Source organism: Somniosus microcephalus, chromosome 2, assembly GCF_052327205.1.
Source record: "Somniosus microcephalus isolate GS21.2 chromosome 2, FLI_Smic_1.0, whole genome shotgun sequence".
Taxonomy (NCBI): domain Eukaryota; kingdom Metazoa; phylum Chordata; class Chondrichthyes; order Squaliformes; family Somniosidae; genus Somniosus; species Somniosus microcephalus.
In genome coordinates, this window is record NC_140988.1 from 99669364 (window position 1) to 99695526 (window position 26163).

The 26163-nt window shown below is 44.2% G+C and overlaps 1 protein-coding gene across 5 annotated transcripts in view; it reads left to right on the forward strand.

Annotated features, from left to right (window-relative positions):
• Positions 1–9335: 9335 nt before the first annotated feature.
• Positions 9336–26163, forward strand: part of dclk2a (doublecortin-like kinase 2a) — a 622375-nt gene continuing 605547 nt past the window's right edge. For 2 of the 5 annotated variants that reach the window (XM_086011598.1, XM_086011607.1), the window contains exon 1: positions 9338–10625. In XM_086011598.1, coding sequence (XP_085867724.1) covers positions 10181–10625 — 445 coding nt within the window. In that variant the 5' untranslated portion in view covers positions 9338–10180. Of the gene's footprint in view, positions 10626–26163 lie in introns of all 5 variants that reach the window. The other 3 variants (XM_086011612.1, XM_086011622.1, XM_086011631.1) reach the window with 3 other exon arrangements.

Sequence of the window (26163 nt, forward strand, 5' to 3'; positions counted from 1 at the left end):
AATGGCTTGTGCGAGCGGTTCCACCGCTCCTTGAAGGCGTCGCTCAGGGCCAGCCTGCTGGATGCATCCTGGGTCGACAAACTACCGTGGGTGATGTTAGGACTCCGCATGGTGCCAAAGGAAGATCTCCAGTCGTCGGCGGCGGAGATGGTTTACGGGCAACCGCTTCGAGTCCCAGGTGAATTCCTGCCGTTACCTACGCGACCATGGTCTGCGGCCACACAAAAAGAGACCCTCCGGGATGCGGCCCGCTGTTTCCGTCCAATTCTGACCTCACGGCACGGTTTGCTTTCGTCCAACATCCCGGGGGAGTTGTCGAAAGCCAAGTTCGTGTTTGTGCGCCAGGACGGCCATCGTACCCCGCTCGCACCGCCGTATGCCGAACCCTTCAAGGTTTTGCAGGCAGGGGACAAGAGTTTCGTGATTGACGTCGGGGGCAAACTGGATCACATCTCTGTCGACCGCCTCAAGCCTGCGCACCTGGACCTCGAACGACCGATCGAGCTGGCGCAGCCTCCGCGCCACGGCCGGCCACCGGCTGCTACCACACCTGACACCGCCGTACCACCTACCAGTTCGCCGCCTGCTCAGCGTTTTCCCCTCCGGGAATTTCGGAGTCGGTCCAACAGACTTGTCCGACCTCCTCAGCGATTGACTCTTTTCGTTAAAGATAATTCTGGGGGGGCGTATCTGGCAAAACCACTAAGTGACTTACATAATTGTCTGTAACCAATGTTATTACCTCTAGCATTAATTGTCTGTCACCAATGTTATTACCTTTCAAGTTGGCTCTGGTTAAACAGAGCTAGATCGACAACATCGCGATCTGACGCGATGACGTCATCACGTGGGTCATGTGACGTCCCCTTCAGCAGGAAACGTGATGACGTCATGACGTCAGAGGTAGAGGGCGGGACCAGCCAGTCCTCGTGTGGATTGAAAGAGAAAAGACCTGTTTTGAGCTTCTCCTGTAGTTTCTTGTTTTGTAAAGTTCTTAGACAATAAATTCAGTTTGTTAACTTCCAGTAAGTTATAGATTCTTTGTTAGGAGTGCAGAGACTCCTACAAGTTATCTATTTTGCATGGTATGAGTTGAGAGAGGAATGTTACCCAGAACATTAAGAAACTTCGAATAGTGCATGGAATCTTTAACATTCAACTGAACAGGTTGGCAGAGGGCCTCAGCTTAAGGGTCTTGTCCTAAGGGCAGCATCTCTGACAGTGCAGCTTCCTCAGTAGAGCTCCAGTTGTGGAGCAGAGCTTGAACACAGAACCTTATAGCTCAACGGCAAGAGTGTTATCAAATAAGCAAAGAGTAGATTGCAAAATGCATTATCTTAGGGGTACAGTCATTGCAATAGGTTATTTCTCTGATCAATATATTGAACACAATTGTGCCGATCCAGCAGTCCTCCTTAACACACCACAATGTTGACATTCAGACCTCCAATGAGTCAGCGTCATGCCACCTTGTTGAAATGTCATGCAGTCATTCAGAGGCACTGTGGCTGATGTCCCACTCTATGCTGAAGGGGCACATGTGCAGGAAACTTCTGCTGAGGATTCCCTTCAAAGTTCCACATGCAGTTAAATTAATAATCTGTAAAATGAACAAAGATATTTAAATAGTTTTGGAGAAAATTACTTTTTCTCAGTTGGTGCACATCAAAGAATTCTGGGTTTACAAATAAAGTAAAATATTTACAACAGGGTTGTGACTGCCTATATTAATTTCTCACAGGACAATCGCAGCCATCAAAGAGAGACTTTCATACTATCAGACCGGGCTGAATTCAAACCTGGATCCCAGAGGTTAATGTGTGTGAATCCATTGCCTATTCAGTCTCCTGACTCATTGCTTTAGTATTATGATTATTTGTAACAGAAAATGTATTATAAACATATGAGGTGATTCCATAATCTGCCACTCCCACTGCGAAGCACATTAAAATGATAGGATGGCAAATCAGGAGTTGCATGTCCACAATTTCCCAAGATGCAGATCCTGCAAGCACCACTCCCCTCTGGGAGCACCAGATTGCAAAATTGCTCTTATATATTATTAAAAAATCTCACATATTGAGGCACTTTCTAACTTCCTGTTCTCATAATTTTTGGTAATGCTTCTTAGGTCAACATTTACAATTTAAATCGCCTATGCAAACATTTAGAATGGTAATTTTCCTATGTAAATGTTGCCTGTCATGATGCAGTTTCTGGTGCCACTAGGTGAAATTATGACACGACTTGTCTAGTGAGTCCCGTAACTCAGGCTGCAATTTGATATTTTTTCTCTGGTTTCCCTGCAGGTAAAAAAAAATGTTCAATAAATCTGGGTCTGCAATCCTGCTTCACCATAGTGGTCTAGCATTAGGTTGCCTGGTTTTGCCAGCAATTGATAGACAGATAAATCGTGCAATTACAGAGTATCAAGTGTGCACAGCCAAGTCCCATTATAAATGCAGACTGTGGAATTTTTAATGGTTAAAACTAAAAAATAAGACAGAAGGAAGGTTTTGTAGCTAGGCACCAGGCACAGTTGTAAGATTTTAATAAGATATAGATGTTCCAATCTTATTTTTCCCCTGCCAAAGCCTCAAATTGCCATCCCACCCCACCCCCACTCTTCCCCACTCCTTCACCATTCTACTCTCCAACTGACCATGAGCAATGCCATGGGAGATATGCTAGTATGTACCATAACATTTTGAAGGGAAATCAATTTTTTTTCCTTTCTATGTAGAAGACAGCCGTCATGGAGGACAATTATTGTGAACCTAAAAGAGATTGGATCCGGCCTCCAATAAACTGAAAGTTTTTAACTGATATAGAAAAGTGTACTCCCTTCCCTCAAATAAAGATAGAGTGGAAGATTCAAACTGGCAGAAGTTAAGCCAAAAACAGATTACTGTCTAAAATTCAATTTTCTGCCTGACTGATACTGGGCGGAGAATTCGCTGAGAATAGCATCAGAGCCTGTTTTCTTGTTTAATAATGAGCCTAAACACCCTGAAACAGTTATGCTTCAAAAACACTGAAGATAAGATAAACTTTTAAATCATGTATTCCACTTCATGCGATACAAATTCGTCTGGGCCCATTTTCGACTGAGCTGATAGTGCGCCTAATTACGTAGGCGCAATTAGGAGGCAATATTGGTCAGGGACCTTATTATCAGTAAATAGGCAGGCTGCCAGAGCTACTAGCACTATTGATTGACAGCTTACCTAATGGGGAGCATGAATATCGGCTCTCTTATTGCTTGGATAAGTGTTAGTACTCTCCCCTCTTAGAAGGTTGTGGGTTCAAGCACCAGTCCAGGACTTCAGCACATAATCACATTTCAGTGCTGTTCTGAAGGAGTGCTGCATTGTCAGAGGTGCTGTCTTTCAAATGAGACATTAAACCGAAGCCCTGTCTGCCCTCTCAAGTGGATGTAAAAGATCCCATGGCACTTTTTGAAGAAGAGCAGGGGAGTTCTCAGTGTCCTGGCCAAGATTTGGATCTCAACCAACATAACATTATTGCTGTTTATGGGACATTGCTGTGTGCAAATTGGCTGCTGCATTTCCTTATATCACAGCAATGACTACACTTCAAAAGCATTTAATTGGCTTTGGGACATCTTGAGGTTGTGAAAAGTGCTATATAATTACAAGTTATTTCTTTCTTTAACTACCTATCTAACCTATTTTAAAATGTTGATATGGTCTCTGCTTCAGTCACTAACTCTGGTAATGCATTCCACAGCCTTCAGTGTAAAAAGGTTTGTCCTGTTCTCTGTCCTAATTCTTTTACTTTTAATCTTATATATATGTCTCCTCCATCTAGGCACCTCAATCATTGGAAACAATCTGTTTTTATCTACTCTGTCCTATCCCTTCATAATTTAAAATCATAGCTATCAAATCACCTCTTAATCTCCTCTATTCTAATGAAAACAGTCCCAAATTTACATCGAGTGTACAGCACAGAAACGGGCCAATCGGCCCAACTGGTCTATGCTGGCATTTATGCTCCACATGCGCCTCCGCCCACCCTACTTCATCTAACCCTATCAGCATACCCTTCTATTCCTTTCTCCCTCATGTACTTATCTAGCTTCCCCTTAAATGCACCTATGCTATTTGCCTCAATTACTTCTTGTGGTTGCGAGTGCCACATTCTTACCACTCTTTGAATAAAGACATTGCTCCTGAATTCTCTATTGGATTTATTAGTGGCTATCTTATATTTATGACCTCTAGTTTTGGACTCCCTACAAGTGGAAACATTTTCTCTATGTTTACCCTATCAAACCCTTTCATTATCTCAAAGACCTCTACAGGTCACCTCTCAGCTTTCTCTTTTTTAGAGAAAAGATCCCCAGCTTGTTCAGCCTTTCCTGATAAGTATATCCTCTCAGTTCTGGTATCATCCAATTCTTTCTTTGTATTTGTATTTCCTCATACCAAGCAGCATCCTAGTAAATCAACACGTACCTTCTCTATTGCCTCAACATCCTACCTATAGTGTCGAGTCTAAAACGTGGTTTTACTAAGATTTTATATAGATTAGCATTACATCTTGTAAGGGGTCATTTTAACGAGCTTGTGGTGTGCGAGATCGGTTTTTGATTTCACACTGCTCGTGAGCGGTTCCGAAGTGCTCCCCCCTCACCGGTTCTAGACACTGGGCTTATTGCCAGACCACCTTGATGTGTTGGCCCAACTTGTGACTCGGAAGACAAATGGATCAGGTGAGACAAGGTAAGTTTTAAATCAAAGGTATCTTTATTTTAAGGAGAATAAAACATAGAGAATGAAGAAACAATGCAGACAAAAATCATGAACACTCCTCTCAATGGGAACTAAAATTTAACACACAAGAGTTACTTTGACTATCATAATACATCAATTCTAGATCAGCGATATAATAAAACGGGGGTGGAGAAAGCGCACAGCACAACGAAGGATGAATAACACTCCCGAATTACAAAGCCCTTAATATTAAAAACCCTCCCATCTCTACAGTATACCTCAACTAGATCAGCTAGGTGGAGTTGGGCCTCTATGCTCACCAGGGTTTTTAAAACTGTCCTTGACCTTGGTGCTCCTGTATCGTCCGGGATCTCCAATCTTCCTTATGGGACCGGCTCCTGAACCTGCTCTCCTGCTCGAACTTGTAGGCCCTCCGTGCTCCTCGAACCATAATCGAACCTCTCCACTCACTCTGCCTTTGACCTCGTGTCTGTGTGAAACTGTGTTTTTTTTGTCTCTTTTCCCCCAACAGTTATACTGTTTTCTTGCCCTTATCTTGGCGCTAAATCAGGGGTTTTCTTTTGTTGAAGTAATGGGCAGGCTGCTTTGACAAAAGCGGGTACTTTATTTTAATGTCTTGTAAATTAAACTAATGGGATCTGTCCTGTGTCCCTCTGAGTTTGGTACAGATAATAGGTTTTGTCTGTGCTCTGCGATTTCAGAGATGGGTTTGCGTTTTGCTAGCAATTAACACACCTTGAGGTGTAAATACTTTTGTTTTGACTTCGTTACTACTGTAACCATTTTACCATATCAATTGCAGTCAGTTCTGGAATCTTCTAATCGGTGGTGACTCAGGTTTCTTTAAGATACTGCAGTGGTATGTCCTTCTGAAATGGTCATGTGATCTGCCAACTCCATCTTGTGTTCATAAAATGTGGCCATTTCAGGGGTTTTACAATGTAGACTGTATTTTCCTGGATTTTTGCGAATCCTACAATCTCAAACTTTATATTCTATACCTTTTTCCATTACAATTTTTATTGGCTTTTCCACTTGAAGTGCTTTTAATGTCTGAACTCCCAATTCCTCTGCTCGTCCATATCACCCAGCCTTCCCCATTCATAGCCTAATTATTTTGTTTTTTTGAACAAAAAAGTACCATCTCAGATTTCCTGACATTGAATTTCATCTGCCACTTTTTTTGCCTATTCTACCATTTTACCAATATCCCCTTGTAGCTTCCTTTGGTCCTCAAAATTATTTACTCTGCCTCCTATTTTAGTATTTTCTGGAAATTTGGGCACCACTCCCTCTAACCCTATATTGAAATCATTGGTGTACACAATAAATAGAGAACAGAACCTTTGTAGGTCACCGCTACCCACATCCAACCACTTCTGAGAAACTTCTGCGTCTGTTTCCTTCCTTCTAATCAGTTTTTAACATGATTTGCTACCCTCCCCCTAATTCCATAACCCTTAATCTTATCTAATAGTCTCCTGTGTGGTACCTTGCCAAAGACTTGCTGAAAGTCCATGTACACCACATCCACTACATTTCCTCCATCCACCATATCCCACACCTCGATCAGGTTTGTGAAGCACGATAAGAACATAAGAACATAAGAAATAGGAGCAGGAGTAGGCCAATCAGCCCCTCGAGCCTGCTCCGCCATTCAATAAGATCATGGCTGATCTGATCCTAACTGCCAATCCACTATCACAGAACCATCTCCTGAATCTAACAGAATTAGACACATGAAATAGGAGCAGGATCAGGCTACACGGCCCCTGGGCCCGCTCCGCTACCCACAGGGCCATGACCGATCCGAACCTAGACTCATGTCCAACTTCCTGCCCGCTCCCCGTAACCCTTAATTCCCTTTACTTCTAGGAAACTGTCTATTTCTGTTTTAAATTTATGTAATGATGTAGCTTCTACAGCTTTTTGGGGCAGCATATTCCATGGACCTATCACCCTTTGAGTGAAGTAGTTCCTCCTCATCTCAGTTTTGAAAGAGCAGCCCCTTATTCTAAGACTATGCCCCCTAGTTCTAGTTTCACCCATCATCGGGAACATCTTCCCTGCATCCACCCGATCCAACCCCTTCACAATCTTATATGTTTCAATAAGATCGCCTCTCATTCTTCAGAACTCCAATGAGTAGAGTCCCAATCTACTCAACCTCTCCTCATATGTCCGTCCCCTCATCCCCGGGATTAACCGAGTGAACCTTCTTTGTACTGACTCGAGAGCAAGTATGTCCTTTCTTAAGTATGGACACCAAAACTGTACGCAGTATTCCAGGTGCGGTCTCACCAATACCTTGTACAGCTGAAGCAATACCTCCCTATTTTTATATTCTATTCCCCTAGCAATGAAAGCCAACATTCCATTGGCCTTCTTAATCACTTGCTGCACCTACATACTAACCTTTTGAGTTTCGTGCACCAGGACCCCCAGATCCCTTTGTACTTCAGTACTTTCCAGTTTCTTGCCATTAAGATAATAACTTGCTCTACGATTTTTCCTGCCAAAGTGCATAACCTCACACTTTCCAGCATTGTATTCCATCTGCCAAATCTCTGCCCACTTACTTAGCCTGTCTATGTCCCCTTGAAGGTTTTTTATGTCCTCCTCACTCACTACTTTCCCCCCCATCTTAGTATCATCAGCAAACTTTGATATGTTACACTCGGTCCCCTCCTCCAAATTGTTAATATAGATTGTAAAGAGTTGGGGACCCAGCACTGACCCCTGCGGAACACCACTAGTTACTGATTGCCAGTCTGAGAATGAACCATTTATCCCAACTCTCTGCCTTCTGTTAGATAGCCAATCCTCTATCCATGCCAGAATATTACCCCCAATCCCGTGATTTATTATCTTAAGCAATAATCTTTTGTGTGGCACCTTGTCAAATGCCTTTTGGAAATCTAAATACACTACGTCCACTGGTTCCCCTTTATCCACCCTATATGTTACTTCCTCAAAGAACTCCAGCAAATTTGTCAAACATGACTTCCCCTTCATAAAACCATGCTGACTTTGTCCTATTAAATTATGATTATCCAAATGTCCTGTTACTGTCTCCTTAATAATGGACTCCAAAATTTTACCTACCACAGATGTTAGGCTAACCGGTCTATAGTTTCCAGCCTTCTGTCTACTGCCCTTTTTAAATAAGGGTGTTACATTAGCAGTTTTCCAGTCTGCCGGGACCATTGCCGAGTCCAGGGAGTTATGGAAAATTATTACCAATGCATCCACAATCCCTACCGCCACTTCCCTCAAGACCCTAGGATGTAAGCCATCGGGTCCAGGTGATTTATCCGCCTTGAGTCCCATTATTTTACCGAGTACCACTTCCTTAGTGATTTTGATCGTGTTTAACTCCTCCCCCCCTTTAGCCCCCTGTTTGTCCAGTGTTGGGATATTCTTAGTGTCTTCTAATGTAAAGACTGATATAAAATATTCATTCAGTGTTTTTGCCATCTCCATATTTCCCACCATTAATTTCCCGGTCTCATCCTCTAAGGGACCAACATTTACTTTAGCCACCCTTTTTCTTTTTATATAACTATAAAAACTCTATCTGTTTTTATATTTTTTGCTAATTTACTTTCATAATCTATCTTCCCTTTCTTAATCAATCTTTTTGTTATTTTTTGCTGTCTTTTAAAGTTTTCCCAATCCTCTATCCTCCCACTAGATTTGGCTACCTTATATGCCCTTGTTTTTAGTCGAATACTATCCTTAATTTCTTTACTTAGCCACGGATGGCTGTCTTTTCTTTTACACCCTTTTCTTCTCAGTGGAATATATATTTTTTGGAAGTTGTAAAATAACTCCTTAAATGTACACCACTGATCATGTATCGTCTTACCCTTTAATCTATTTTCCCAATCCACTCTACTCAATTCCGCTCTCATACCTTATGTTCTTATGTTCTCGCCTCTCAGGGGTCTAACCTCACATTTAACAATTCTCTGTTAGCTGATGTATTTGTAGAATACTTTACTATTCTTTTTAATAATTTTTGAGACTCTCTCCTCACACTCCCCCTTTGCTTTCCTTATCCATTTCTCAACCTCTTTCCTTATTTTTTTGTCATTTTTTGGTCATTTTTGTTTGACCTACTCTCCTGATTGTTGTCACAAAATTTAAATTGTAATGGTGGAGAGTCCTCATGATAAAGTATTGGGCAAACTTTTTTTGTTTTGGAAATAAGAGCTGCATGGTATTTCCGTAATGATAATGCAAATAACCCGATGCAGTGTTTTACTTAATTTACGCCATCATGTAGAGTATTTTCAAACAGGTTCAATTAAATCGATTATTTTTTTAAAAATTGTAATCACTTTCATTTTCAGTATTACAAAATAAACTGCTGTAAAATAATGAAGTACTATTTTTTAATACATTGTGAATTAAAAATTCCAAGCCATTAAAAAAAAACACCCTAGGTCAAAATGATAAACCAGTGACTAGGTTAGCATTTAAAAGAGCAGGAAAGTGTTTGGCAATAATTTGAGAGGCTGTCAGAAAGCCAGCCCTTGCGGCACTAAGACCTGGGGGAAGCTCTTGTGTGTCTGTGTGGAGGGAGCTGCAGCGAGTTCCTCCGCACACTGCGGCTCGGCGGTTGCGGCAGCGGCGCGTTAGGAAGACTGGCAAAGGGAAAAAAAAGGATGAGAAGCTCGAATATTTACACCTCCATTACAGCAGTCATGCGTCTCTGCCAGACATCTCCTCTTTCTTTCTGCATCTAAACGGCGAGAGACTGCAAAGCATCAACCTCGCTCCCCCCCTCCCCATCCTTCAAAAAACGAACCCCCGCCCCAACTCGGATCGCGTTGCTCCTGTTTCCGTTTGAGTGTCAAGTCACTTTGGAGCGGGATCAGACCGGTTTGCTCGCTTTCTCGCTCGCTGCTGCAATTGGCGGTGGACCACAGCAGAAAAGCACAGCATCCTGCCGGCTCTGTGCATCTTCTCCTCCTCCTCCTCCTCTCATCAGTTAGCTCAGCCCCATCATCTATAAAGAGGCCGAGACTGGGCGACGTGCACAACGGAATCTCCTCCGATCTTCCTCTTCATTTTAGTCATCGTCAACCCCATCATCAACAATGATGTAGGATATGGTGAGAGATCCTCCATCCTGGATCTACTGCCTGAGGAGCCCAACACATTGTCTCTGGTGATCAAGACAACCTACTGCCATTGCTCTCTTTTTTTAAAGCAATAATAATTATTCACATATTTGAAATTTAATGCCACAGTAAGATCATAACAGTGACCTTGCATATGATTTTGGGGAGGTGGAGTTTTAGCTGAATCAGAGCTGGCAATCAAAAAAGGATCAGGATTAATAGCAGCTTAAAAGGAATAACAGTTTTTTTTAAAATTGTGTTTAATTTTAATTTCTTATTGCACTATTAATAATGTCGTATGATCGGAGCATCGAGCTGGAGCACTTTGAGGAGAGGAGCCGGTGTCACCGACCTTCTCGGCGTGGAAGCGGGAGCGGAGGAGGAGGTGGCGGAGGAGGTGGCGGAGGAGGAAGCGGTGGAGGAGGCACCAGCTCCCGGGGAAATGGTTTACCGAGTCCAGCTCACAGTGCTCACTGCAGCTTCTACCGGACCCGAACCCTGCAGGCACTCAGCCAGGAGAAAAAAGCCAAAAAAGTCCGATTTTACCGGAATGGAGACCGCTACTTTAAAGGGCTCGTGTATGCCGTCTCCCAGGACAGGTTCAGGTCCTTGGATGCTTTGCTGGTGGAACTGACTAAGGCTCTCTCAGATAATGTCAATCTGTCCCAAGGAGTCAGGGGAATCTACAGTATCGATGGGAACAAGAAGATCAGCGACCTGGACGAATTGCTGGAAGGTAAGTGAGAAAGAGACAAATGCCTTTAGATGTATGGAAGGGTGACTCAAATTATACCAAAGTCAGAAATCTGGTTTTGAACAGCATTGTAGTCTTAGGGAAGTAATATTAAAAACACAGCACAATATGATAGATAAGCGAGTTCCACATTCAAGCGCAGAAAGCTTGTTTTTGCTTTGAAGAGTAGGCTAGTTTTATTTACTGTTATTACAATAGTTGCAAAAACAAATTAGTTGAAAATGCATGGAAACAAAGACTTGATCTTGATCAAATTTTATGGGTGATTAAAAATCAATTAAATAAAAATCCTCATTAGTATTTCTGCCAGTTTAGCGCTACTGATTGTTATTGCTGCTGCAACTAAAATAAGGGCCATTTTTCACAGTGGGTAGTTTTAGGGTTTGGATCTTGGAACAGTCTCCTTCTTAAACTTCTGCCAGAATCCAGATTGTTGGTTTTCAGAACAAAGATTTCAGTGGTGGTTTCTATGTTTCCATTTTAGCTTTGATTTTAACTTTACATATGAGCTATAGGATTTTCACATCAGATGCAATTGCTGGGTGTGATATAATTATTGTGTCATCGGTCAAGTCAGTGGACACATTTCTCTGTTTACAAACTTGGTACAATGACTTCCAAGAGACTGTACTGCTATTCATGGTCTCTAAATTAAATGAAAAGAAGGAAGAAGATCATCTTAAAGGTAAAGGAAAGTCTAGGGGAAGCGCTCTTTCTTTACATCAGAACATTTTACCCAAAATTACTTTTACTTTAAAAAACATTTTATCAGCATAAAAGAGATCCTTGAATCAGGTCTTCCTCCCTGCTAGGCCGCTCAGTAGTGCAATTACAAGGACCATTCTGGAGTAACTTAATTGTAAGCAGCAGGGAGGAGTAATCTTGGGTTATTTTCTTACCATAAAAGAATTGTGGAATTGCAAGTTATTCTTGTTCTTGCTGGTGACCTGAGAGCCATTTTAGTGCCGTCCAACTTTGGACAACGTACTACAGCTCGGGATGCAGACTTCCAAGCCTGTAGTATGGTTTCCCAAGACCAGATTGCTCCAGAGTGACTCTCGGACCACCACCAACAAGAATAACAACTTGCATTTATATAATGCTGTTAACATAACCAAACATCCCAAGGTTTTTTAATTCGTTCCTGGGATGTGGCCGTCGCTGGCAAGGCCAGCATTTATTGCCCATCCCTAATTGCCCTTGAGAAGCTAGTGGTGAGCCGCCTTCTTGAACCGCTGCAGTCCGTGTGAAGAAGGTACTCCCACAGTGCTGTCAGGGAGGGAGTGCCAGAATGTTGACCCAGCTACGATGAAAGAACAGTGATATATTTCCAAATCAGGATGGTGTGTGACTTGAAGGGGATCTTGGAGGTGGTGGTGTTCCCATGCGCCTGCTGCCCTTGTCCTTCTAGGTGGTAGAGGCCGCAGGCTTGGGAGGTGCTGTCGAAGAAGCCTTGACGAGTTGCTGCAGTGCATCTTGTAGATGGTACACACTGCAGCCATGGTGCACCAGTGGTGGAGGGAGTGAGTGTTTAAGGTGGTGGATGGGGTGCCAATCAAGCGGGCTGCTTTGTCCTGGATGGTGTCGAGCTTCTTGAGTGTTGTTGGAGCTGCACTCATCCTGGCAATTGGAAATTATTCCATTACACTCCTGACTTGTGCCTTGTAGATGGTGGAAAGGCTTTGAGGAGTCAGTAGGTGAGACATTCACCGCAGAATACCCAGCCTCTGACCTGTTCTTGTAGCCACCGTATTTATGTGGCTGGTCCAGTTAGGTTTCTGGTCAACGGTGATCCCCAGGATATTGATGATGGGGAATTTGGCGATGGTAATTCCATTGAATGTCAAGGGGTGGTGGTTAGACTCTCACTTGTTGGAGATAGTCATTGACTGGTACTTGTGTGGCGCGAATGTTACTTGCCACTTATCATCCCAAGCCTGAATATCGTCCAGGGCTTGCTGCATGCGGGCATGGATTTCTTCATTATCTGAGGAATTGCGACTGAAACTGAACACTGTGTAATTATCAGCAAACATCCCCACTTCTGACCTAATGCTGGAGGGAAGGTCATTGATGAAGCAGCTGAAGATGGTTGGGCCTAGAACACTGCCCTGAGTAACTCCTGCAGCGATGTCCTGGGTGGAGATGAGTGACCTCCAACTACCACAACCATCTTCCTTTGTGCTAGGTATGACTCCAGCCAGTGGAGAGTTTTCCCCCGATTTCTATTGACTTCAATTTAATTCTATCTCAGACGTGTTTGAACCTATATATTTCACTCTTTGAGTGACTATCTACAAGTACCAGGAAATAATCATTTGCTTTCTCACAGAAGTCTACATGTACTCTCTGAAAAGGTCCACTTGGCCATGACCAGGGTTGTAGTGGAGTTTTGGGTGGTTTGTTTCTGCAATTTTGGCAAACGCTGCATTTGCTGACCAGTGATTCAAGATCACTGTCCAGTCCAGGCGACTGAACAAAGCCTCTCGCAATTGATTTCATACTGATGATCCCTGGATGCTCAGTATGAAGTTCAGCCAGAATTCCATCTCTCAAAGAAATAGGTACCACCAATGTGTTTCCCCACTTGATACAACCTTGCTCACAAGGCAATTCAGTACAACGGTTATGGAATGGTTTCAATTCTGTGTCCGGACACTGATCAGTCCGTCCATTCGAGGTGTTTTCATACACTCATTTCAGCACTGAGTCCTTTTGCGATTCATCTGCAATCTCAGTTGCATTCACCGGAAAGACTTTGTCAATTGCACCTAGCATGAAAATCGCACCTTCGCTCCCAATACATGAGTCCTCGTGACAACCTGGACAAGGCATCTGCGATTGCGTTTTGCTTTGAAGTGCGATATTCAATCGTGTAGTCATATTGTGACAACGGCACTGCCCAACGTTGCATTCTCGATGCGGCCATTGCAGGGATGGCAGATTTGGGCCCCAATATTGCTAGGAGTGTTTTGTGATTGGTTATCAGGGTAAACTTTCTGCCGATCAGGAACTGTTGAAATTTCTTAATTCCAAACACTATGGCGAGTGCTTCCTTTTCAATTTACTCATAGTTTCTTTTGCTCTTTGTGAGCGTTCGCAATGCAAACGTGATTGGTTTCTGTTCGCCATCATCCATTACGTGGCTTATAACGGCTCCCACACCGTAACTGGAAGAATCACACGCTAACAAGCTCACGCTCTGTGTTGTAGTGAACAAGTAGAGCATCGCTAGAGAGAATTCTCTTACAAGCGTCGTAAGCTTCCTGTTGAGCTTTTGTCCACTTCCACTGGACATCCTTCTTGAGGAGCTCGTGCAATGGAGCAAACATGGTTGCTAACTCAGGTAAGAAACGTGCGTAGTACTGGACCATTCCAAGGAAAGTTCTTAACTCAGACACGTTCTGTGGCTTTAGAGCATTGATGACAGCATCAACCTTTTCCTTCACTGGTTGCAAGCCATTTTACATCAACTTTCAGACCAAGGTACACAACCTCGGCCTGCACAAAAACACATTTGCTCCTGTTCAATTTTACATTGTGGGCATTCAACCCTTGAAGCACTATATCTAACATTTCTAGATTTTCTTCCTCGCTTCTTGTTGCAATCAGCACATACTCTTGATTGCATAAGCAATTTGGAACTCCTTGCAAAATCTTATCAATCGTAGCCTAGAAGATTTTGGGGGAGGACTTTACACCATACAGCAGCGTGTTACATGAGTACAGTCCCTTGTGTGTGTTGATAGTGAGATACTGTTGACTCTCTTTGTCACCATTCAGCTGAGCGTAAGCGTGCGACAGGTCAAGCTTGGAGAAAACCTTTGACCCAGAGAGTGCTGCGTACAAATCTTGCAATGTCGGTTATGGGTACTGCTCATCATCAACTGCTTGGTTGATAGTAACTTTGTAGTCACTGCACAAGTGTACAGTTTTGTTTGCTTTGGGCACAACCATAATCAGGGTAGCACATTCACTTTTGTCAGTTTTTCCCAGCACTCCATTCTCTCTGAGCTTCGCTAGCTCTTCCTCCACCTGACTTTTCAACGCATAGAGGACCGGCCTTGTCTTACAATAGACAGGCTTCGCGTTGGACTTGATGCAGATATGTGTGCCACACCCAGCGATGCCCTCATAACTGTCTGTGAATATGCTCTTGTACTTTTTCAGCATTGTGCTTTTTCAGCATTGTGTTGAGTCACTTCTTTGAAGCATCTACGCTGAAGACGTTTTTCTGGTCTAGTTTCAACTTTCTCAACCAGTCTTTGAAATGAGGGTTAGCCTGTTGTTGTAGCTCGCTACAATAATAGGCAGCTTTACTGACTGGCCATTGTGTTGAAATGTACGTTCCATTTGTCCACATGTCCCTAGGATTTCTCCGGAGTAGGTTTTTAACTCTACAGTACTCTTTGTGAGTGGTATTTGATTAAACTTACCCTCATATGATAGAGCAGTCTGGTGCCTTGTCGATACAAATATCAATATATTGGTCATTGATCAAAAGTTTTGTATGGAAGGCTTCCTGATGACTGCTAGCGTTGCCGCTAGTGGCAGAGGTACTCTTGATGCTAAGGGCTAAAAATTTGGTGCCTCTGAGGGGTAATAATGGGGCGCTAAGGTCTTATTGCCCAGGAGCGGCGATGTTACCATTGCCTGCGAAATTCACCTGTTGGTTTGTGGTGGCAGTAACCCCTATCACCACGCCCACCTGTGGCCGGAGATTGTGACATCATGCAGCCGCACATCGCCCCGGTAGTGCCCCGGACCCGAAATTAATTTCCGCCCCCTGATGCATCGCCGCGCGAAAACAATGCCAGCTTCAGGGGATGTGCGTCAGGTGACCCGTTGCTTTGGGGTTGATGCTTTAAGGCGAGGTGGCCAAGGTAAGTTTAAAAAAAACTTACCTTTTTTGATCCATTTTTTTTCGCGGGTACCTACCCGCAATCGATCAGCCCGGCACTCTGAGTGAGTGCCGGGCTGATCGCCCGGGTTTGCTACTCCCTTGGTGGCCCAGGTGGGTGCCCTTTATTTTGCAGAGCCTGCAGCAATGGCCCTTCCCTTTAAGGGAGGGAAGGAGCCTTCGCTTGATTTAGTGCTCCACCTCCCTCTTGCAGCGAGAAAACCAAATTTTTTAAAAGTTAGAATAACATAGTGCCTGGCGCTAATTTTTCAAACTTTTAAATGGTATCGCCCCATACCCAATTTCACCCCCCTAGTTCTTTCAACATCCAGTGTGTCCACTTTAATATTGTGAACTCCTCCCTTTTGTTGTTGCTGCTTTGCATTACCACTAGAATGGTTCTTACTTCCTGCTTTAGATCTAGCTTTGCAAGCTGTTGAAATATGGCCTTACTTCTGGCAGTGAAAACACTTTGCATTTCTGTATTGGCAGGTCTGTGGTGAGTGATTTCCATTGCAGCGATAACAATTCACTGAACTGCTCACACCGACATGCTTTTGACTTGGTCTCAGAGCGTTAGGTTTGGCGGTGGCTTTGTGACTGTAGTCCGCAGCTGCACTAGTCACTTGAGTTGGACAGAGCTCCCTAGCATTCTTGGACGCCTTCTCCATAGATAGGGCAATTTTGCGTGCTATGTCAAACGTTAGGTTCGGAGTGTTCAGTACCTTGGACTGTGTGTGCTCATCCACCAGTTCACACACAAACTTATCTTGCAACGCACGATCCAAAAATGCCGAAGTTACAACACAAAGACAGGTTCTTAAAAGCTACAATGTACTCACTGATGGTTTCACTTTGTTTTTGGTTTCTGGTACCAAACTTATAGCTCTCTGCTATTTCTAACAGCTTTGGATCGAAATGGTCCTCGAGTTTCTCGACGCTTTCTTCAAATGATGCATCCTTCGCTTTCCCTGGCGCAAATAGCTATGTCAACATTCTGTTGACATCTGGCCCAATCTCCGTTAGAAAAATTGCTTTCTTCCATTCACGAATTACTTTATTTTGAGCTTGAACATTCTCATCTGCACCTTCCGTCTCAATAATGTTAATGGCCTTAAAAAACATCTCCATCCGCTCAATGTAAGAACTGAATGGTTCGCAAGCTCAGTCATACATGCCGAGGCTTCCGATCAATCCCGTAGATGCGGCCATGATTGTCCCGATCCCGTTGAACAGTGACTCAGCACACTACCTGTGTACCGTAAACTTTTCCATGCAAAGGTTGAACACACTGTCCTTCCATGATCCCTAAAAATGGCTTTGAGATCCCATCCTTGTCGTCAAAAATGTAACATATATGTGGGTAGAACAAATAAAGGACAGAGACACGATGAGTTGCTAGTCAGTGTGCTTGCTTTACTAGGCCAGAGTGAACTGAGCATGCTCATACTAAACCATGTGACAAACCATGTGATAATACATTACAGAGTCGGTAAAAATCCAGCACGGAGAAAGAGTGTAAAGAGTGACTTGGATGTTTAACCCCACACAGCAGTATGAATACATCTGGAAATCTTACTCTGTTGGACACACTGTAGGAGTAGGAGGATGAAGACGAGCAGCAGAGGAGGGCTATGGAGATCTAAGGCCAAAGAAGGGGGGCCTCTACTCTACAGGCAGGGTGTCTACTTCTGCCAACAAAATTTGGCATAGGTTTTACTGAAGAGCAATAGCTGAAGATGCTATACCATAGATGAATTGTGCCATTTCCTGGAACTAGGACCAATATTTTTATTCGTTCATGGGATGTGGGTGTCGCTGGCAAAGTCAGCATTTATTGCCCATCCCTAATTGCCCTTGAGAAGGTGGTGGTGAGCAGCCTTCTTGAATCGCTGCAATCCGTGTTGTGAAGGTACTCCCACAGTGCTGTTAGGGAGGGAGTTCCAAGATTTTGACCCAGCGACGATGAAGGAACGGCGATATACTTCCAAGTCAGGATGGTGTGTGACTTGGAGGGGAACTTGGAGGTGGTGGTGTTCCCATGCGCCTGCTGCCCTTGTCCTTCTAGGTGGAAGAGGTCATGGGCTTGGGAGGTGCTGTCGAAGAAGCCTTGGTGAGTTGCTGCAGTGCATCTTGTACGCTGGTGGTGGAGGGAGTGAATGTTTAAGGTGGTGGATGGGGTGCCAATCAAGTGGGTTGCTTTGTCCTGGATGATGTCGAGCTTCTTGAGTGTTGTTGGAGCTGCACTCATCCAGGCAAGTGGAGAGTATTCCATCACACTCCTGACTTGTGCCTTGTAGATGGTGGAAAGGCTTTGGGGAGTCGGGAGGTGAGATACTCGCTGCAGAATACTTAGCCTCTGACTTGCTCTTGTTGCCACAGTATTTATGTGGCTGGTCCAGTTAAGTTTCTGATCAATGGTGACCCCCCAGGATGTTGGTGGTGGGGGACTCGGCGGTGGTAATGCGAAGGGGCGGTGGTGAGACTCTCGCTTGTTAGAGATAATCATTGCCTGGTACTTGTGTGGTGCGAATGTTACTTGCCACTTATCAGCCCAAATCTGAACGTTGTCCAGGTCTTGTTGCATGCGGGCATAGACTGCTTCATTATCTGAGGAGTTGTGAATGGCATTGAACACCTTGTAGTCATCAGCGAACATCCCCATTTCTGATCTTATGATGGAGGGAAGGTCATTGATGAAGCAGCTGAAGATGGTTGGGCCTAGGACACTGCCCAACACTGCACTTCCAGTAGCAATAAAAGTGATGATGGTACTAATGTTTGCAAAGCACGAAACCTGACCAGGATCATTTGATTTACATTACACAGTTGCATTAAACAGACCACAAATGCCCGGTTTCTACATGGTGGTGAATACGTTAAAATCAATGCCAGTAGGCGGCGGCGGCAGCAGCAGCAGGAGAGGCTAAGGAAGTTCTTCAGGAAAAATGATCACTGTATGCATGCGTGTTATTATTTAATGACCTATGCAACATTCAATGCACTCATCAACAGAAAATGATAGCACTTGATGAATGTTCAAGTGGTTTGTGACCACTGTCAAAAGAAACATGCATGTGTAAAAAGGATTACATGGGATGCCCATGATCCCTTAACTTGAGAATTCTCTACTTATTCCAGAGTGGACAACTTGGAAAGTTAATTCCTTGGAAATATAGATTAGCCACTCGAAAAATAGCTCATGACACTGTACACAACCCCATGCCCCAACAAAAACTTGCAACAACACACATTTGAGAGGGAGGAATATAATTAAATCGCAATCTGAAACAACAGTTTCAATATTTGGACTGCACTAGGATGTTCTTCAATATGCACCAGAGAAAGCTGCAGAATTGTAGTGGGTTGCTGCATACTGAACATTATAGCCATCAAAAAAAGTCATATGCATATTAGTGAAAGATGAGCAGCAACAAGCCATGGCACATGTAGAGGAAGACACGAAGGTGAAAGATGATAATGAGGAACTAGCATAAGCTGAGCCACAACTGCAGGCTCTGAGTGAGCAGTTCTTTCCTCAAGGCCTACCTGTATGTTTTTTTGGATGTTTTTATACAAAGAATCACTCCTCGGTAATATTGTGTGGAAATCATTAATTTTGAATATAAAATTTGAGGTGATTTCTTGTTACTTTGTTCAAAGTACTATTGAAAGTGTAGGGTATGTACCATATTATCTACTTCTTGTCATAGGTAACCTAGTGCACCATGGGATTTGTACTCGACTACTCCTACATGATATACTATGCCGAACCTTCCCGAAGGTCTGCTGGCAGATCCAGACACCCCTGCCCAAGTGGTGGGAATAACCTGTCGTTTTGGGGGGTGGGGAGGGTGGCTTGCTTGATTTTGTATGCTTCTTTTTGTGTGGTCCAGAGGCAGCTGCAGTCAAGGCAGTGATTTTGAAGCTACTTGCCATTTCTGTACTTCTAGCCATTTATCCTTATTGGAGGCCAAGTCCTCACTTGGGCCAATATTCTGTTTAAGCACAAAGCATTGAAGTCTCTGAATTCCTCACATATTCACTAGGAGACTGTCTCCAAGTAGAACACATTATTATTCCATGGAATGTGGACCTCAGCATCATCAGTGGAAGGTCTAATTGTGCTCTCTGTCAGTTTAATCAAGCATCTTCCATTTCACAGTTGGCTCTTTGAGGACTAATTGAAGAAATGACTCAACGGGGCATGCCAATGCTATGCCTCTGCCGAACAGGAAACAGCACATCTTCAGCCACCAATTCTGCCCCTTCCATACCTATAAGAAGTGACATACCATGTGCTTCTTCATCTAAAACACGGAAACCCTCCGAGTGTGCCTGGGTTGATGCCTGCTTGAAGTGATGATGCTGAAACCTGTGGTGAGGCTTGTTGGTGAAAGGAGTCATCTTTCTTCTCCTAGAGTTATTGCATTTCGTATTAAAAAGAAAATGCGCTTGATAAATTGATGTTAGACATCTTGTTGCTATCGTGCAGACAGTAAGTAGCACATTTCATGATGCGATGCAGTCACTGCTCTCCACATGCTGAAACACATTTGCACAGAGAATGTGTGCCGTTATAATTATTCATATTCCTCTCCTTATACTTGCATGTCACCCCTGCCATATGCAGCTTCCCAACCAAAGATCTCCAAGATAGCATCTTCAAAGCACTGAGAGATTTGGTTGCTCGGTCCTTCTCCCATCTGTGCTCGATGGCTTCTGTTGAAGGAAGAAGATAAACATGCATTGAATGAAAGTACCAGTGGAAATAAAAATCTAATTTTGGTTCAAAAGGTATTGCAAATGTAACAAATAATGTCCATCAGAGACAATGGGAAGATATGGTAAATGATGCCGCAACTGACAAGTATTGCTTTTAAAATATATAAGTCATAAAGCAGCATAAAACCTTATTGCATTTTGTTCTCTTCACCATGCTATTAAAGTGAGGCGCAAATATCAAGTGGTGGTGTTCTACCAAAATTCAGTTTTTTACTACCACCACAGAGAGGTAAATTTTGGATGGTTAATGCTTCTTTATGCTGAGCTTTAAACCCTACACCCTACCCATCATCAAGACTGCTCAATTCCAGCTCTACATTGTCTCTCTCCATCCCTACTCTACCCCTTTGCCACTAAAATCTTTATACATGGCTTTGTCACCTCAAGACTCAACTACCCTATTGATCTCCTCCCAGCCTGCACCAACAATAAACTCCAATTTGTCCAAAACTCTTCTATACATCTTCTGTCCTGCACTAAATCTGTTTGTCCATCATCCCTGTCATCAAATACCTACATTGAATTTCCATCCTCCAATGCATGAATTTCAAAATCCTTCTCCTTCTCTATAACTCCACTCACCTTGTGTCTGCGAACTTCTCCATAGAATCAGAGAATGATACAGCACAGAAGGAGGCCATCCGGCCCATTGTGCCTGTGCCAGCTCTTTGGTAGAGCTGTCCAATTAGTCCCACTCCCCTGCCTTTTCCCCATCGCCCCACAATTTTTTCCTTTTCAAGTATTTATCCGATTCCCTTTTGAAAGTTATTATTGAATCTGCTTCCACCACCCTTTCAGATTATAACAACTCGCTGCATAAAAAGTGTTTTCCTCATGGCGTCTGTGGTTATTTTGCCAATTACCTTGAATCTGTGTCCTCTGGTTACCGACCCTTCTGCCATTGGAAACAGTTTCTCCTTAATTACTCTATCAAAACCCTTCAAGATTTTGAACACCTCTTTCAAATCCCCACTTAACCTTCGCTACTCTAAGGAGAACAACCCCAGTTTCTCTAGTCTCTCCATGTAACTGAAGTCTTTCACCCCTGATACCTGCTCTGCGCCCTCTCTGAGGCCCTGACATCCTTCCTAAAGTGTGGTGCCCAGAATTGGTCACAATACTCCAGCTGGGGCCTAACCAGTATTTTATAAAGGTTTAGCATAAGTTCCTTGCTTTTGTATGCTATACCTCTATTTATACAGTATCAATCAAGAGATTAGAAGTGCATGTAACAAGGGCAATATGGTAATCATGGGGGACTTTAATCTACATATTGACTGGGCAAATCAAATTACCACAAATGGTGTGGAGGACGAATTCTTGGAATGCATGCGAGATGGTTTCCTGGATCAGTATGTGGAGGAATCAAACAGGGAACAGGCTATTCTGGATCTGGTACTGTGTAATGAGAAAGGGCTAATCAATAATCTTGTGGTAAAGGGGCCTTTAGGGACAAGTGACCATAATATGATTGAATTTTACACTAAGTTTGAGAGTGATGTAGTCCAATCTGAAACTAAGGCCTTCAATCTAAACAGAGGAAACTACAAGGGTATGAGGGACAAGTTGGCCATGGTAGATTGGGAGACTACACTAAAAGGTATGAAGGTGGACATATAATGGCTAACATTCAAGGAAATAATGCATAATTTGCAACAAACATATATTTCTCTAGGGCATAAAAACTCAAAAGGAAAAGTGATCCAACTATGGCTAACAAAATAATTAAAGCTAGTATTAAGTCAAAAGAGGAAGCTTATAAAGTTGCCAGAAAAAGTGGTCAGCTTGAGGATTGAGATCTTTTTAGAAATCAGCAAAGGGGGACCAAGAAATTGATAAAGGGAAAATAGAATATGAGCACAAACTAGCAAAAAATATAAAAACGGATTGTAAAAGCTTCTATAGGTATGTGAAAAGGAAAAGACTAGTGAAGGTAAATGTAGGTCCTTTACAGTCAGAAACGGGAGAATTTATAATGGAGAATGAGGAAATGGCAGAGAAATTAAATAAATACTTTGGGCTCAATTTTAACTCAGCTGTTAGGCGGGCTTTGAGGCGTGTGGGGGGTTAAAATCGCAAAACCTGGGGGTCGGGACCCCCCCCCCGCCTGGTTCCCAACACCTAGCCATTTTAACCTAGGCGTGTCTGATGGTCCCGAATCAGTCCCGCCTGCAACAGGCGGGACTGGTCTTTAGGGCCCTTAAACAGCACTCATTGGCCTTTATAATCCCATTTTAACAGGCCCTTGCCTGTTTAACCCTTTTCCCACGTAAAACACGCCTGGTGGGGATCACGCCTGTGAAACCTGGCGTGAACACTATTAGCTTGCTGACTATCAGCTGCAGGTCAACCATTAAAGAGGAGATTTGATCAGACATCATTTGCAGGTGTCAGGACTTAGTTGTTTCAGGCCTGGGGCAACTTTTACCAGGCTTAACCACACCTGTGGAAGGTTGGAGCCTCACACACTTCTCCAGTGTGACCTCCTGCGAAACCCCTCTCGCCAGCCTCACTCAGCGCTTCCTCAACTGAGGCATCTACCAGAAGCATGGGTGGCCTTTTTTTCCTTCCCTTCTTGGCATTAGAGGACCTCCAGCCCCATGCGCGAAATGACACACGCCACAACTGCAGAAGTTGCCATCAGAATTTTTATGCAAAACAAACAACTGATGGCATTTTTACAGAATACACAACATTTCACCCAAGTGACTACCCATGTGACTATTTGTGCTTTATTTTCCTCTTACGCGTGCTCCTACGTAGTGGTTCCCCTGTGGCTTCAGCAGATGTGGAGGCCCCTTGCACACTTTCCTACTGCTCCTGTCTCGACACCTTTGGCGGGCGTCCTCTGGGGTGGCGAGCCTGTGAGGGCTCGTCAGCAGTCTGCTGCTCCTGCGGCTGTGCAGGAGTTGAGACGTCTATCTCAGTTGGGTATGGACTCCAGCGGGGCTCTGACCGAGGGCTCTGCAGTGGCATGGAAGTGTGAGCGCTTGGAGAGGAGCCCCCACTTCCTTGAGGTCTGCCACCAACCTCCCTCTCATGGGTCAGGTCCCCCTCAGTGCCTGCAAGTGGCTTGAGAGCATCTTGCTGCACATCAGGGGGGCCATGGGGACCCGTATCTGCAATGGCAGTCCTACTCAGAAGGACTTCCATGAAGGTCTGGTTTCTCTGTTCAATAGATGCCCATCGCTCCTCAAGAGATGTCATTCTATTCTGAACACACACCATGTTTTCCATACCCTGGCAACTAACCTCCTCCATGGCCATAGCCCTCCTCTCCTCTACCGTAGCCAGCCTTACCACGGAGGCAGCAATCATTTCCACGTAGATAGCCATCCTTTCCGTGTTGATGCGTTCATGCGCCAAAGACTCCACAAAGACTCTGCTTGTGCTCGCTACGGACTCCTCCATTCGCTCCACACTCGCAGCGACCCTAGAGACAAAACCTGCCAGAGACTCCTGCATCTGTGCCTGGAGTTCCATCACCTCTGATCTTACGGATGGACCCAGAGGTAGAGGGTTGACATGCAGCTGAGCCGAGCTGGCAGAGTCCTGCACCCTCCGACGAGGACTCTCCACTGCTGACCCTGTCTCCACAATCTGCTGATGCTCACTTGTGAGCTGTGATACACCAGGTGACAACTCTACTCTATGTCCCGAAGGTCCCACCGAGGTGTGAGTGTCTGCGCTGGTGCTGGGTGTGCTTATTTCTGCTGACGCTGCGCCCTCAGAGGTTGCAGATTCCTCTGAGGAGTCTGGCATCTCAGGCTCTTCCTCCTGCACAGAGGGGACGGGGGCTCTCGATGGTCTTGTGGGGGAGTCAAGGAAAAGGTTAGAGATGTGATGCCAAGGTTACATGCACATTGCATTTTGCAGATGATCATAAGTCCATATGATGTAGCTTCAGAATCATTATCAGCGACTCATGCAATGCCAATGAGAGAGATGGAAAACTATTCTGTCACCAGCTTGCGGGGATGCACCTGTCTCTCTTTCCCCAACTCCCGCATCTAGGTGAGTCCCGACAATCTCCAGGACGCCTTCCTCCCAGGGGGTGAGCTGGGCTAATGAGGGCGGCCCTCCTCCTGTCCTGGCTCGCTCTCTCCTGTTGTGAGCTCTCTTTTCCTGCAATGAGGGAGACAAGTGGAGGTTGAGTGAGAATGAAGGAGTGAGTGCAGAGATTGCATAGCATAGATACTTAGAAGGAGACAAAGATGGAGTGAGGTTGCAAGACCAAGGGCCCTCCCTGTGTGTTGTCAGTTGTGTACAAAGCATCAGAGTGAGAGGGAGTGTGAGGGCTGCATGGTGGAATAGTTATGTGAATGTGAGCATAGAGAGAGAGGGAATGGGTAAGGGTGCATGGATGTGAGTGTCAAGTGGGATGTGGAGGAAGAGATTGCTAAAGCTGAGTGCTGGTGAGGAAAGGCAATGGGGATCAGATTGAGGGTGATGGAAACTTCATACAGTACTTACTTTTCCAGTGCAATGAAGGTCATGGAATCTTTTTCGTCACTGCATCCAGGTGCGCCGTGTGAGCCCCAAGGAGTTGACTTCCCCTGCCACCTGTAGCCACACAGTCTTGGTCTGACTGGGAGGCCTCGTCCTCCCTGAAGAAGTGAACAGGACCTTCCTGTGGGCCCTAGCACCATCCAGCAATGCCTGGAGTGAAGCCTCATCAAATTTGGGGGCAGCTCTTGCCCTCCCGCTGGCCGTTGCTCCTGCAGGCTCCTGGGCCATCTCAATGGTGAAGTTTGGAAGCCTGCAGAAGAAGCAAGGCTTGCTGTGGACCTTAAAAGCAGCAGCAATGATGACGTCATATTCTGCGACTTTCTGACTGGAAATACTCAGTTGCCAAGGGTTCCCACACGCTGGAAATCAATTGGCCAATTGAGTGAAAATTGCATCAATCTCACAGACCCATTTAGATTCGTGTGGGAAACACCAAATCCGGGGAACCTGACAATTCCCCGCACCCGAGTTAAAATCGAGTCCTTTGTTACTGTTTTCACGAAGGAAGGCACAAAAAAAACCAGAAATACGAGAAAACCAAGGGTGTGATGAGAATGAGGAACTTAAATAAATTGTTATTAGTAAAAAAAAGTACTAGCAAAATTAATGGGACTAAAAGTCGATAAACCCCAAGGACCGGATGACCTACAACCTAGGGCTTTGAAAGAGGTGGCCATTGGGATAGTGGATGCATTGGTTGTCATTTTCCAAAATTCTATAGATTCTGGAACGGTTCCTGCAGATTGGAGGATAGCAAATGTTACTCCCCTATTTAAGAAAGGAGGGAGAGAGAAAACAGGGAACTACAGACCTGTTAGCCTCACATCAGTAGTTGGGAAAATGCTGGAATCTGTTATAAAGGATGCAATAACTGGGCACATAGAAACCATTAGTAAGATTGGGCAGAGTCAACATGGATTTATGAAAAGGAAATCCTGTTTGACAAACCTATTGAGTTCTTTGAGTATGTAACTAGTGGAATAGACAAAGGGGAACCGGTAGATGTGTATCTGGATTTTCAGAAGGCCTTCGATAAGGTCCCACACAAGAGGTTGGTGAACAAAATTAGGGCACCTGGAATTGGGGGTAATATACTAGCATGGATTGAGAATTGGTTAACAGACAGAAAACAAAGAGTAGGGATAAACGGGTCTTTTTCAGGATGACAGGCTTTGACTAGTGGGGTACTACAAGGATCGGTGCTTGGGCCTCATCTATTCACAATCTATAGCAATGATTTGGATGAGGGGACTAACTGTAACATTTCCAAATTTGCTGATGATACAAAGCTAGGTGGCAGTGTCAGTTGCGAAGAGGATGTGAAGA